The sequence below is a fragment of the Molothrus aeneus genome, chromosome 1 (genome assembly GCF_037042795.1).
Source record: "Molothrus aeneus isolate 106 chromosome 1, BPBGC_Maene_1.0, whole genome shotgun sequence".
NCBI classification, from domain to species: Eukaryota; Metazoa; Chordata; class Aves; order Passeriformes; family Icteridae; genus Molothrus; species Molothrus aeneus.
In genome coordinates, this window is record NC_089646.1 from 28153087 (window position 1) to 28167667 (window position 14581).

The 14581-nt window shown below is 42.1% G+C and overlaps 1 protein-coding gene across 1 annotated transcript; it reads left to right on the forward strand.

The window, feature by feature from the left end:
• The first annotated feature begins 9030 nt into the window (after positions 1–9030).
• ARL4A (ADP ribosylation factor like GTPase 4A) lies at positions 9031–11188 on the forward strand. The gene is made up of 2 exons (XM_066564765.1): positions 9031–9256; positions 9478–11188. Exon 2 carries the CDS (start codon positions 9543–9545, stop codon positions 10143–10145), a length of 603 nt encoding a protein of 200 aa, XP_066420862.1. The 5' UTR covers positions 9031–9256; positions 9478–9542; the 3' UTR covers positions 10146–11188.
• The last annotated feature ends 3393 nt before the right edge of the window (positions 11189–14581 follow it).

The window sequence follows — 14581 nt, forward strand, 5'->3', positions numbered from 1 at the left end:
ATATATTAGTCAAAATCCAAACATGCACAGGGACTGGATGCAGTTGCCACCCAGCTGGCAAAGCTGTAGGACCTGCCATATCAGGGTTTGCATGTACTACACTTGGGAGTGCTGTTGTGTTGGAATAGGGGCAAGCACAGGTAAGTCTTAGCTCAAAACTCCTAGTGCCTGGGAAGCCTCTGAATGAAAAGCCACTCAGAACTATGACCTTCTTTGCAAGCAAAGAATTGGGTTATACATAATTCTGAGTGCAAATGTATGTTTTATTTTGCTGGGCCATATTAAACATTTCACTGTGCACTTCAGATGCCTGTTGACTAAAAAGACAGGTTAAAGATCCAGCTAGTGACACAGTTTTTGAAAACTCACAAATGCCTCACAACTACAGAGCCAGAATGAAGTGCTTGGGAAAGGCTTCTGGTAGGAAGCAAAGCAAGCACTGCAGAGAATGAGACCAGTGGGCTGCACAGATGCTCAGTAAGCTTCTCCAGTCTTCTGTGGTTTAAAAAGACCAAGTTAATTTATCTGTTAAAACATGTATTTGTTGTTTTTCTTCAGGAACATTGTTAATCAATTAATTACCTCATTAAAGATATTACAACTAATTTGAGCTCAGTTATCCTACTAAAATTAATAATAAATTGTTTCTTTCTTTAAAAAATAAAAATAAACCCTTCCTCTCTATCTAGGGAGCCAGCAGGTCTCTCTTTTCACTCATATAAGAAAGATGCTTTCAGAAAGCCAGAGAGTAGTTACATTCCATACTATTTGTTCTATATGCAACCAGGAGTTATAAGCAGCACTCACAAGCTCCTATTATTAGAAGCACTGATAAATTACCAAATAGTGGGTGGAGAACATCAGACAAATTGTTTGTGGTATATTTCACTGTCCCAGTGGGGACTTCTCTTAGCTGTTGCCTCTGAGCACCAGGCTCAAGGAGCTGTGACATTATCACTGTACTACCCACATTATTATACACTAAAGCAGAGACTTTAGATTTTTCACAATCCTCCTGGGAGCTTAGGCATATCTCCCATAAAATTTTATTTCCATGCAGTGCAATCTCTGTGAAATCTGTTTCTATTGCTGCTGTGCCTTTTAGGAGAGATGAGCAACTGAATTTCCTCTTCAAGGTGTGCACTTAACTTGATTTACATAAAGTTATTACAGATGAACAGCCTGCTCATTCTCACAGTGAACCCTGTATATTGGATGGGCATCACCTCTCAGTTGTTGCCAAAAATGGTGGGAACACATCCAAGACCCAGATGTGCACACCACACAGGCACAGGCTCCCTGCTTCAGCCAGCCACAGGAACAGGCCAGTCCCTGCAAATTAGTGGAGCTTCAGTGCTTTATTTTTTGTCACTATCTTTGAAATGCTCTCATGGCAGGTTTCAGTGCACCATATTTGTCATTTAAGCATTTCATTAACCATATGCTAACTCTGACTCTGTGAACTGAGTGCTGTGTGCTTCTTCCTGTCCTGGTACTTCCTCTTGGATATATGCAGCACCTGAAGAACAAAGCATAGCTTTTAAATAAGTAACTGTTGCAAGCAGATGGATTGTTAGGAAAGAACTGGCTTAAATGAATGTTTCATCCCATAAACACTTAGTCAGAAGCTTCAGTCAGAACTTGTAACTTTTTTTTTCCACCACAGAAAATCAACTGAGATACAAATTTACCAAAGAAAAGCCTTCTTTGTTGTGATGTCCAAGGTCTGTTTGTTTTTTCCTACAATTCCAGCAAATGTCAGCAGCTTTATACATGTTAAATAGTTATACAATATTTATATAGTTCTTTAGAAAAGAAAAATATTTAATAGCAGTTTTTTCTTTCCTTCATTGTTACTCTGTGCTAACAACATTTCAAACAGCAGTAGTTATACTACCAACATTTCCATTATTATTCTGGAGCTGGGAAAATACCTTCACATATTCAATCCATGTATACAGGGGCAAAATAAAATATGCTGCTCTTATATTTGTAATTGTAATACTTTTAATATGCTTGCAAACTGCTCCCATCATATTAAAGCATTATATTTAAAAACTCTGCAACCCTTTTCAAAGGAAGCAATGTGAGAAGATTGCAGCTGATAGTGAAATCTCAGCCTGATAGAATTTTAAACTGTTTAGAATTATTCTGGTATAGAAAAAAAACCCAAAAACTAAAACAACAACAACAACAAAAACCAACCAAAAAAAAACCAAAAAACCCCCAAAAAACAAAAAAAACCAAACCAACCAAAAAAAACCCCAAAGACAACCCTAAAGTGCCCATAGCTTTTCTTGGGGAAACAATACTGGGGAATAAAAAAGATATTGGAAGCCATTCTCTTAACTGGCAAGATTTTCAATGTAGCATTGAATTACCACTACATTCTAAGCAAAAGAGTGTGATGACTCAAGTCACTAGTTCCAGAGGGGAAAAATCCCTATAAAAGCAAAAGTGCTGTCACAAACCTGGGGTAGGAAGTGGGGAACCTGTTGCTGAGGTGAATGCAAATCTTTGATCAGTATAAAACCATTGAAGAAAACATGCAGACCAAGGCTTGCTCATGTGTTGTATCACACATTGAACACTGGAATTGCTCATGATGAAGTCTTACCTCATGTAATGAAGGATTAAAGTAGAAGGTATTCTGTTCATTTATTAAATAAACATATTTGCTGGGTGTTTTTTAGCACCAGCTTCTTAGTGAAGTAGGAGTGGAAACCAGGGGTTTCTGTAAAAATAAAAAAACAAACAACTTTTTTCCTTCTTTAAAACTTCCCCATAACAAATCCTATGTCCAGGTTTGGATTTTGTGACTATACACTTTGTATCATATGAAGAGGGGATCTATGTTAAACCCTTATGAATTACACTCTGCTATTAAATGAACACTCAGTGTGGCTGAGAGTTTTGTCACACAAGTCCTTAACACAAAGATGCTGTTGGGCACAACCCTTCTGCTGTCCCACCCTGTCACAGAAGGTGCATTTCTTGTACAACCACATGTACACAAAGTGGTCAGGCTGTTCCCTGTGTTCCACAAACATGGAGTCATCACCATTACAGCCATCCCATCAGAGGATGAAACAACCAAAATTCATGGAGCTTGGAAGGCGGAGGTTAAAACTTCAGTTACCCTGAGCCAACACTTGCTCAGTGTGACTAAGAACATTTATGAGCTAGTACAGCTTTCTTTCAGCTAACACACCTGAATAGAATTGAAGATGCAACAAACTATTGACTGCCAGTATCAGAAGAGGCTTTTTGTTTGTTAGTCTGCTGTATGGCATTATGTTTATTTATGAAAATGAAAGTAGCAAAATACAGATGTTAGTCTTCATGTGAAGGTTAAGTATGAAATGACAGTAAGTTTAATTAACTGGTCTACACACAGCAACTCCATCTCCTACTGCTCTAAGCTTATTTATTGTGAGGAAATAAATTAGATTTTCTACCACCAACTACTTTTTAATAATCAAAGCAAAGTAGTTAATGCACCATGTAAGTTATCATAAAAGAATTCAGCAGATGTAGCAAAGATGATAAAAGGCTTCTTTGTGCAAAAAATTTTGTACATCAATTTAAGAGATAGTCTTAAGAGCAAAAACTTGTGTTGAAATTTGTCAGCTATTTAATTCTCAGTGCTCATTTTTAAGGGGGTTTCAAAATTCATGGTGAAACTGCTGTAATATTTTATGTACCATGCAACTACTCAAAGCAATACTTTCAGAACCATGTAACAATTCAAAGCAGTACTTTTTCAGCTCTGAGATCTAGAGTATAGTTGAAGAGAAGTAACTTCAATTTTTGAATGTACAACTGACCTAGAGTTGGTTACTGTAATAATAAACATTATTGCTATTACACAAACATTAATACCTATTACCCCAGCCTAGGTTTGCCATGTCATTGTACTGAAATGCAATTGATTTTCTCTTTCATACACATTGAGAAATCTGCTCGATTTCCACATGGAGCAGCAATAACTGGTGGTGTGAGGCTGCTAACACACCTCCCTCATGAAGATGGGGGTAGGCATCCCATTGCTGTAGACCAGCTACCTGTAGCTGACAGTGCAGAGTCCTTGCCATAATTCTATTCTTCCTACGACTTCATTCCTTTGTGTCTGACAACTAATTCAGCTCTGTGATGCAGCTGGTTCCTTCCTATCCCTCCTTCAGCATTTGTTCATATTTGCTTCTGTCTTTTGCTGTTCTTTAGTTCTGGCCACATCCCTCTGCATCTGCAGTACATGGCATCAGGATCATTTGTCTGATGTTACATTTTTCATTTGATTTGAATCAAATTTGCTGCACATAACATGTGGTGCTATTAAAAAAAATAACTCTAAGGTGATTAGCTATTGGTATAGGATAATAAATGCCATTAGCCTGTTCTTCAGAATGAAGCTATTTAATGAAAACAAATGGAATATGGTGCATATCTGGCCATGGAAATTCAAGCCCACCATCTTTGCTTTGGAAGGAATTTCTCATCTGCTGCATCACTAGATGTGGTTGTATAACAACAGTCATACCTACTTGACTGGAATTTAACTTTAAAATGACCAGCACTAATGAAATCTTTGATTTAATGTCCTGCTACAGTAAACCTCTCATGAACTGCTAGATTTAATTTCCATGAATTGTTATTTCCATATGAAAGATGATTTCTTATGAAGAATACACACAACCTTGCAAGTAGATGTTTGATGATCCTTTGCATTTTTATTATCTGGGCACTGTGAGACAGCTCCTGCAGTGAAGGAGGTGATATGTATTAAAAGGTAATTTAAGTCTCTGTTGGGTAATAATATTAAAATTTCCAATAATCTTATCTTTCTCCTGTAAGCCAATTCTTTCTTGGCAACACTTCAACCAATTTCATGGTCCATATCCCTAATAAGGACTATCTAAGTTTCTCAGAAGCAGTTAATAATTGCAGCATTGGAAGCCTGGCCCCCTCAAACCTGCCCTGAACCAAAATTATGCCCAGGCCATTAAGGAATTTAAAAAAAAAAAAAAAAAAACAAACCAAAAAACCAAAAACCAAACTACTTTATCATAGTGAAGAAGCTGCATGTTTTACAGGTACTGCTTCTTTTTCTTGAAACACAATGATTTGTCCCTGGCCCTGGCCTCTTCTAAGTGGAAAATATTTATAGCACATATGTAAGAAACCTATGTAGAAAATAATATATTACTATTTACACTGGTGCACTGCGTAAACAGGAAAGGGGAGAAGGTTTTTAGCCCATAGAAGCTGAAGCTGCAGTTGTTTTCATGAACTAAGGAATGCTGAGCCAGAAAGAACTCGGATCTGTAGAGATTAGATAGGAAATGAGAAAAGTATCAGTATGTGAAATTACCCGTACACAGAAATTAGGCACCTCCTTATTCTGCATTGAAAATTCTGCACATGGCTTGAGCCTTTCACCATTGTTTCCTCTTACATGTATCTTGCAGTTATTTTCTGCTGTCATCTAAGAACAGCCCACTCCCCCATATTTAGCTACACACTTGGAAAGTGTGAAAGGTGCTCTTTCTGTACAGCTCCTTCACTCAAGACTTCTACAGGATAATCAGAGCCTTGCTTTACCCTTACCTTCAATTATCAGAGGTTGAATGTGTCAACTCTTCTACACTCCCACTAATTTAGATAGCATTACTCCACAACACCTGCCCAGTCTGCTCATTTGACTTCTAAAGCAGCATGAAGTGTATGGGAGGAGCTGATCCATTTGGATTGTTATTTAATAGCTGTTTTGCAGAAGTGCCTACAGGCATTAATTAAGATCAAGGTGCAAAGAAGACTTACAGTGAAAAATAGTCTCAGCCCCAGAGAGATCATAATTCACTTCATAGCAAGTTACAACAGGTAAATGTGATAAATTAACTGTAGGGAGTGTCCAGGCATTTTCTGGAGAGCACAGATTATTTCCATGTATATATTTACAAATACAGGAATGCTCATGTTGTTGAAGATACTAATTTCTGTCTAATCTTAAATGACCTCCCTGATGTCATAAAACTCTTTTCACAAGATTTATGAGATTCCTTCCCCACCTACTGTGTTGGATACGTTATACCTTAGAAAAAAACATCAGTTCTTTATCCCTCCCTTTCCAATAAAATATTATGTATTGACTGCTTTTCAGCAGAACAAGAGATAAAAACAAGCCTCATGCATCTTATGTTCAAAATCAAAATACCTTCCATGAGGGGAGGAGCTAGCCAAGATCCATTCTCATGGAATTAATTGTAAAATGTATTATTAGGAAGCTGTGTTAAAGTTTGAATGGACCTTGGTAACAATCAGACACAAAGGTTAGGAGACCATAATATCTAATAGGGTTATTTTTCCATTAAAAATAGGGGATAGTTAATTTTGTGCATGGAGATAAAGGTCAATTTGATTTATTTCAGCTTGTCAAACTTTATGAATAAATCTATTATCTGCAGTAATATTCCTTAACAAGGTATTTCTAGCTGATTTCCTCCGAATTTTGAATTACTGAAAACCATCCATTAAATAATTAAGGCCGAATTTTCCTCTCACTATAGATGTTTTTCTATTACATTGTATGCTATGCAGTTCTTTATGTTATGCAAAAGTACTGTAAAATACCGCCAAATCAAAAACCTTACCAGCTGGCCTTAGGGGTAGTAACCTACCTCTCCTTTCCATAGATGTAAAATCACCTTCCTATACAAACAGCCACTTCCTCCAAAAAGAATCAGCTGCAAGATCAGGATGTAAATAATGAGCAAAGATAAAAGTATGGAAATATTAATCTCAGATGTAAGCAAATTAGAATTTTTCTATTTTTAGTACTACTAGAATGGGTATTTTAACACTTTAATAACATGAAGCATTGCCTACAGCACACGATGGAATTTTTTTTGCTATTATATGTCCCTTTACTATTCAATTACTTCTCTTTTACATAAAATTACCTGTGATTTAAAATATGGACTACAATGCTTTCAAAGGGAAAAAAAAGAAATATGATCGTCCGAATATTCTTGTAAATGAACCCTTTTCAGCAGGCACATCAAGAAATCTTGAAGTCCTCTAGACAAAAAGGCAAGACTAATATTGAAAATGACCATTCTCTTTTACTGAAGCTCAGCTGGTCTAAGATTTGGGTGGTTGCCCAGAGAAGCTGTGGATTCCCCATCCCTGGAACTGTTCAAGGCCAGGTTGGATGGAGCTCTGAGCCACCTGCTCTAATGAAATGTGTCCCTGCCCACAGCAGTGGGGTATCACAAATCAAAGGCGACTCCGACGAAGGGGAGAGAATGATGCATCTGACTCCACTGATATCAGAAGGCTAATTCATTACTTTATTATACTATAGTATTCTATACATCTAAAACTGAATCTGCCAAGCACTCAACCCTGCACACAACTGCACAGTCCACACACTCATGCACTCTTGGCCCGGACAGGCCAAGGAAAAAAAACATCCTCACTTTGGATAAACCATCTTCATATTCCATTCTACTTTGGCACAACACAGGCACAGCAAGCGAAAAGAATTGTGCTTTCCCTTTCTCTGAGGTCCAGAGAATGTGAATCTCAGAAATCCTTGGGAAGAATTGTGTCTCGCCTTTCTCTGTGAAGAGAAATGTGGCAACACCGGGGCCGTAACTAGATGATCTTTAAAGCTCCTTCCAGCACAAACTACTCTATGATTCTACGATTGTGATACTAACTACGGAAAAAACATACACTTGGACTGGTAGAGTTAGCTAACCGTTAAATATATGCTTTTATTGTAAAGATTGATTTATTAATTTTTATCTAAGGACTGTAGATGAAGACTTTTGCAGCATGCTCTGCTCTGATCCTCCTGTGTGCTGTTGCACACTGGTCCGGGCTACACCCGACACAGGCACAGTGACCATCTGCATTGGCACAGCCGCGCAAACTGCGCTGGCAAAGGCCTAAGTGAACCTTAGAGCACTGGGGGGAACAGAACCATGGTACGGCAGCAAGAAGAGCTGAGAGAAAACAATCCTCCTGCAGGCCTCCTCTAACACCTGTATGCTCTGGAAACAGTAAATGTAGTCAATGTGTTATCAGACACTCGTAATTAGTTCTGGGAAACGTTTCACTGCTCCAATCTGCCTGAGATATGAAAATGCAGGATTACCTAACATGTCTCTGTGCTGTGGGAAATCTTTCTTGCAACCTTTCTTAGCCAGGCACCAGTGCGTGTTCACTCAGACCGGAACACTGCTGCCATCCCTGTGCGCCACGCGTCCATCAGAACACTGTCACCCACTACGTTATTCTCGGCCCCTCCCGGCCAGTCTCTCCGGTTTCGCGGGGACAGGTCAAAGGCACATACAGCACGTACGATGGGAGCACAGAGCCAGGCTGGCACTTTTATTTCAGAAGCAGCTCCGAGCCCGCCCGTGCCGAGGGCGCTCCCGGGCCCTCAGCTCTCCCGCCCCAGCCGGGCCGCACGCCCCGGGCAGGCCCGCAGGTGCGCGGGGAGGCACCGCCCGGGGCCGGCAGGGGGCGCGCGAGAGTGACAGCACCTACACCCAATGGGTGTGGAGAGGGGGCGGGGCACAGCAGAGCCGGCCCCAGGGCGGCCGGGACCGCGGTGGAGTGACGGCACCCGCGCCCAATGAACGAGGGGCGCTGCCGCCCGCCGCGGGGCAGGGGGCTGCCGTAGGCGGAGGGCGCGGCCGCGCCGGCCTGCCCCGAACGGGCCGCGTGAGGCAGCGGCTCCGCCTCGGCGGGGGGGGGGGGGGGGGGAGGAGGAGGAGCGGGGACTGTTCAAGGCAGGGCGTGGGCGGGGAGCGGCCCCTTCCTGCGGCCCGAGGCGCTCGGCTGCGGACGGTACGATACTCGGGTTCTCCATGAGCGGCCGGCGCCGCCGGCCAATGGGCGAGGGGGAGCTCGGCTCGGTCCCCGCCCCCCGAGCGCGGCCTGGCCAATGGGAGGGCGCGGGGAGGGGCGCGCGGGGCTAGGCGCGCGCTGGGAGGCGCCCCGCCACCAGATGCAGGGGAGAGTCGAGCAGGCGGCAGAGGCAGCAGCGGGAGACGCAGGAGCTGAGCGGGAGCAGCAGTAGCAGCAGCGACTGTGGGAGCCGCAGCAGTAGCGGCAGCAGCAGCGGCAGCAGCAGCGACTGCGGGAGAAGCAGCGGGAGCCGCAGCGAAGCGGCCGCGGGAGCAGCGGCGGCGCGTGGCCATGGGGTGGCGGGCAGCGCGCCCCTCCCCGCGCTGAGGGAACCGCGGTAGGCTTGGGGCGCGGCGAGGGGCGGCAGGGGCGCAGGTGCCGGGCGAGCCGCAGTGCCGGGAGCGGCCGCAGCCGCCGGGCGGGGCGGGGGACGTGTGGCGTTCCGCGTCGCGCTGCCCGCGGCCGCCCCCGCAGTCGGGGCGGCGGCGCCGTGGCCGGCGCGTTGCGGGCGCGCAGCGCCGGCGGAGCGGGCTCTAAGGCCGCTTGTGTCGTTGGCAGGATCCGAGCGCAGCCGCGGGAGCCGCCTCTGCTCGTGGCAGCCTGCTGTCACCTTCCCTTTGGCAATGGGGAATGGACTCTCGGACCAGACGCCGATCCTCTCCAGCCTGCCTTCCTTCCAGAGCTTTCACATCGTCATCCTGGGGCTGGACTGCGCTGGGAAGACGACGGTGCTCTACAGACTGCAGTTCAATGAGTTCGTCAACACTGTCCCCACTAAAGGATTTAATACGGAGAAAATCAAAGTGACGCTAGGCAACTCGAAGACGGTCACTTTCCACTTCTGGGATGTGGGCGGCCAGGAGAAGCTGAGGCCGCTGTGGAAGTCGTACACAAGGTGCACGGATGGCATCGTGTTTGTGGTGGACTCCGTCGACGTTGAGAGGATGGAGGAGGCCAAAACAGAACTACATAAGATTACTAGGATATCTGAGAATCAAGGAGTACCTGTCCTTATCATTGCTAACAAGCAGGACCTGAGGAACTCTCTCTCCCTTTCTGAAATAGAGAAAATGTTAGCAATGAGTGAGCTGAGTTCTTCTACACCCTGGCATTTGCAGCCTACCTGTGCAATCATTGGAGACGGACTTAAAGAGGGACTGGAGAAACTACATGATATGATAATTAAGCGAAGGAAAATGTTGAGGCAGCAGAAAAAGAAGAGATGAGTTCTTTTTTGACCTTTCTATTTTAGAGTAGTTACATGGTCAAAATTTGACGTAAGACAGCTTCCAAAGCCAGGCCTGCCTGTTTGGATGCCGTTAAGCTTAGTTACGTTGAACAATCAGTTGCACAACCTTACTGTGTACAGGAAGGCTGTGCAGTTGTGGATTTTTATTTTTTTTTTAACTAGTTTCTTCTGAGTTTTTTGGCTCTGTATTATTTCAGAAGCCCTAATAGATGATGTAATGCTATCAGGAAATGGATGGGTGGGTATATGTGACATGGATGTCTAAATAGCCAAATAAAACGAGGGTTTTCTGCTTAGTGTTGTAGTCATATGTTTGAGGGTGCCCTCTGCAAGCAATTTGCATTGAAGGTGTTCTGTATTTTTAAATTTCTAATGCTCGTAAGTGGAGTGCTTAGGTGAACATTATACAGCTTTAAAAACATGTATGAAGCTAGTAACCCATAATTTTGTTGAGGCTGGTTTTTTACCTTGTTTGAGGATTTTTATGAAAGCTTGGCTACATGTGTAGGTTTTTTTTTTTAATTTGGCACTTTTTGAAATTGAATCACGTTCAGTTCAAACACTTGAAATTTTAAGTGCTGTGGATTCTTCAACTGGTAAAAGAAAGACTTTGACAAGTAAAAACTGTAAACAACACGATGGAGCATGTAAAAGTGATTTCTCAACATATAGCATGTTTTTTGGTATATAAGGTTCTTATTTTTTAGAAGTAGCCATTCATCATTACACAGTGCTAATCAGGTTTAAACTGTTACTCAAAATTAGTAATTTATTTCTGAATGGTGAGTTTTATGTCCTCCTAGTATCAAAAGTCAATGAATTGCAGTAAAGGAGCTGTAAAGAACAACTCTGGCTGCTGTGGTTCTAACCAGTGCAGCATTCTTTGCCCTATTGGTGACTTTCCTGGCAATATAACATACTTAAAATGAGGTAAAGATGGAGTTATAATTAGCAGAGCACATCTTGTATCTCCCCAAAATATCCCATTTTATTAAAGCAGTATTGCTATGTCACTTTCAACGTATGCTTTTTTTTGTTGTGACTCTTACAGTATTTTGTGGTTAGGAATGTAATAATGCTTTATACACTCAAACATTAGACACTACCAGGGGTGGGGGCGGGGGGGGAGGGAAAGGGGGAAGAAGATTTTCAAGATGGGCCTGTGTTCTGCTTTAATTATGCTTTAAACTGTTCTTGTTTACAGAGTGTGCAGTGTTAACTGGGCAGGATAGTGCTTGACAGAAAAGGGAGGGTAGTTTTTCTTACTGGTACAGAGCTTCAAGTGACTTTAGATACTTGGTTAGCAATTAAAAGGGCTAAAGCAGAGCCTGGATTTTTAAGACTAACTCTAGTGGTGCTGTAGAAATTCATCAGAATGTTAGATTATCTTTAAACTTTTGTTGGAAATACCAGACTAAGAAAAAAGAAAAAGTAGAAACTAGCAAAATCAATTTCCTCCTCTCAACCAGCAAAGTAATACATTTTTCTTACCTGCTGCCATGTATCAGGAGGATGACAGCTACAAACCGAATGTCAATCAATGTAATTTAGCTATGTTAAAAAAAAAACAAGCTTTTTAACCAGCAGCTGTTCGACCAGGAGATAACCAAAAATGCACTTTAGTGTCTTCTATAACTGAAAGTGACAGCTGTTTCGTTTTTTTTATGACATCTTGGTCCTTTTTGAATAAACTGAAGTAGCTTCCAGTGGAGCTTTTGTATGTTGGTTATATATGTACCTGCACTGGTGACATTGTAAGTCACTTACTCAAGTAATGTCTATATTTATAGAAATGTGGATGACTTCTTAAACCTCAATAAACAATTGAAAACAAGCCTGCAGAGAGAAGGTGTCTTGACTTCTTGTGCTGCAGTGGTACTTTCTTATCAACCTCTGTGCACATAGTTCTGCTATTACTCAAATCAGTATTTCTGTTGAATAACCAGTCTTAAAATGTGGTGAGGCTTATAAATGTCACAGTGTTAGAAACTGGAGTTATCTCATTGAAAACTTTGGATCAATGGTATGTCTTTATATTCATGGAAGAAATATCTGCTGCCATGACCCTTCCAAAGTGATGGCTCTTGCACAATTTGAAACATCTTGTATAGAGCTGAGCCCGTTTTGTGATACGTGCAACACTAAATAGGCAATGTTGCATACATCACATGTACTCTCAGGTGGTACTTGATTTAATGTCTTTAGCCTTGTGTATCTGAAGCTGTCTGAGGAATTCATCTGCAGTTAAGCCTTGGGTGAATTTTCTTCTGGGAAGTTACAGCAATGAGTAGAATGTGTTGATATGGCAAGCTTCTAATTAGTTTCAGGACCCAAACATAGACAAGAAAAACTTTGTTTAGCCTGCAAATGAAAATGGCTAAGTTTGAACCAGAACACCCACATGCCAGAATACTCTCTCTCAAAACCCTGATATTTTCATTTTTGTTTATGTAACTGATGGCACATCAAAATGTTGGTTACTCTTAGTCCTGAGGAAAAAGCTGTATTAGTGATGCTGAGTCCTATGAATTTGGTGTCTAACTGGTATAATCTGGCTAATACTTTCCTTCCTATTGGATGCACTGTGCTCCTGGGCTAAGGAAGGTGAGATGGCAGGCTGGCTCTTTGTACCAGGTAAACAAACTGATACCAAATACAAATTGCTCCATTTTCAGTACTCATTAGGCTTCTGTTGGGAATAGTTGAAAAGGCATACTGCTTGAAAAAAAACAACTGTGTTTTGTTTTGCATATTAAACATCCTAGTGTTTTATCTGGTGGCAGTCTCTCTCAACTCTTCTATGCATAAAAACAGCAGTGAATGATTTTAATTACAAAGACTTGACAGATCTGTACTCTAGCACTCTGGAGGGAAAAGTGAGAGAAGGTGGAGAGTACTGTTTCTGAAATGTCATGGTTCTTACTGTGTTAATACGGGCTTGGAAGTAGAAGACTCTAGGGGATGATTTTTAAATTCAAGCTATGCCTTTATCTGTATTACAACTGTTTTGCTGGAATTTTACAGTGACAGTCCTGAGAGTACAGTATACAAATGTGGTAGCTTTACCTCTGAAAGTGTTTTGTGAACTATGAACAAAACAATGATTGCAGGAGAGCATTCAGCATCTGAACTGATTGAGTTCCTGCTGGCACGGTCCTGCCAGGTGTGGATCACATTTTTCCATATGATGAATTGTTGGTTCTGGCCTAAATACTGGTATGTGTAAGAAAATCTTCAGAGTAGCTGAGTAAGCAGGTGTCATGTTGTTACAATGCTGGAGTTACAAATCTTAAATTGAAAATGCTTTTTGCTCAAAGGGCTACAGATGAATGCTGTGTTCTGCAAGATTTCAGGTAACTATCTTAACCTGCTTCTCTAAGGAGGTAAGGAATTGCATCTGAATCGGTGCTATTGAACAAGCTATAAGGTCTTGTCACCTTACCACTTGTTTTAGCTCATGAAAGTTTGCATAGCATTGCCTCAGCTATTTCTACACAATCACAGTTAACCAGCCTTCAGGTCTCTGATTTCTAGCTGCATAGCTGTGTGTGAGCATCAGACTGTTTCAACTAGGAAAAATACTGTGGGATGATGAGGCTCCAGGTTCTCAGATCACTTTTAAGTTGCACTATACTGAATGTGCATTTATATTTGGAAAAAAAAAAAGTGAAACATTTTGCTCTTCAAATTTTCATGTTTTAGTGAGACACGATTGATCCTTTGTGTGGAAAGCAATACCCACAGCCAGCCCATGCTTCCCAGCCTGACTTGGGTGCTTCTGTAGCCTTTACAGAGCACTCTGGGCCTGCAGGAGTTCATTACCCAGGACTTTGTGGTCACAGACCATCAAGGAGCTGGAAGCAGTCAGGTGGGGGCTAGCTAAGCCCTTCTGGACCTCAGCCGGTCTGAGTGAAGCAGTTTTGTCTCCTTGGGGGATGTTTTCTGTATCTTGGATCATTTGTTTACTAATAGCAGAGTGTTAATTAGTGTCTGGCTGAAACTTTTTGAGAGGTGAGTGTCATTCTTGACATGGAAGGAGGATTTAGATACTACAAATTGATGCTACAAAGGGCTTGGTAAGGCAGAGTGTGTAAAACACAGTCGACCTGCATCCCCCACGTATAGGGCACTAGTCCTAACATGCAATCGTGAGTCAGTTGTCAGATTGCAGTGCATGAAGGCTGGCAAATGTGTGCTCATAATGCTGCCTAACTTCTGAGAGAAATCTAGGCATGAATCAGTGCTTTTAGGATCAGTGTTTTCACTTTACTGCTGGGTGACTCATCTTTTGAGAGGGTCACAGTTTACAGCCGGCTTTGATAGATTTGTGTCCCCAAGCCAAAACAACCCTTGTTGCTGCTGGGAGAGATGTGTAGGGTGCTGTTTGTTTAGTCTGGGGGTTGAGGAAAGCTC

Excerpts from the sequence above, each read along its gene's own strand:
- ARL4A (XM_066564765.1), top strand. The coding sequence starts at position 9,543 with ATGGGGAATGGACTCTCGGACCAGACGCCGATCCTCTCCAGCCTGCCT.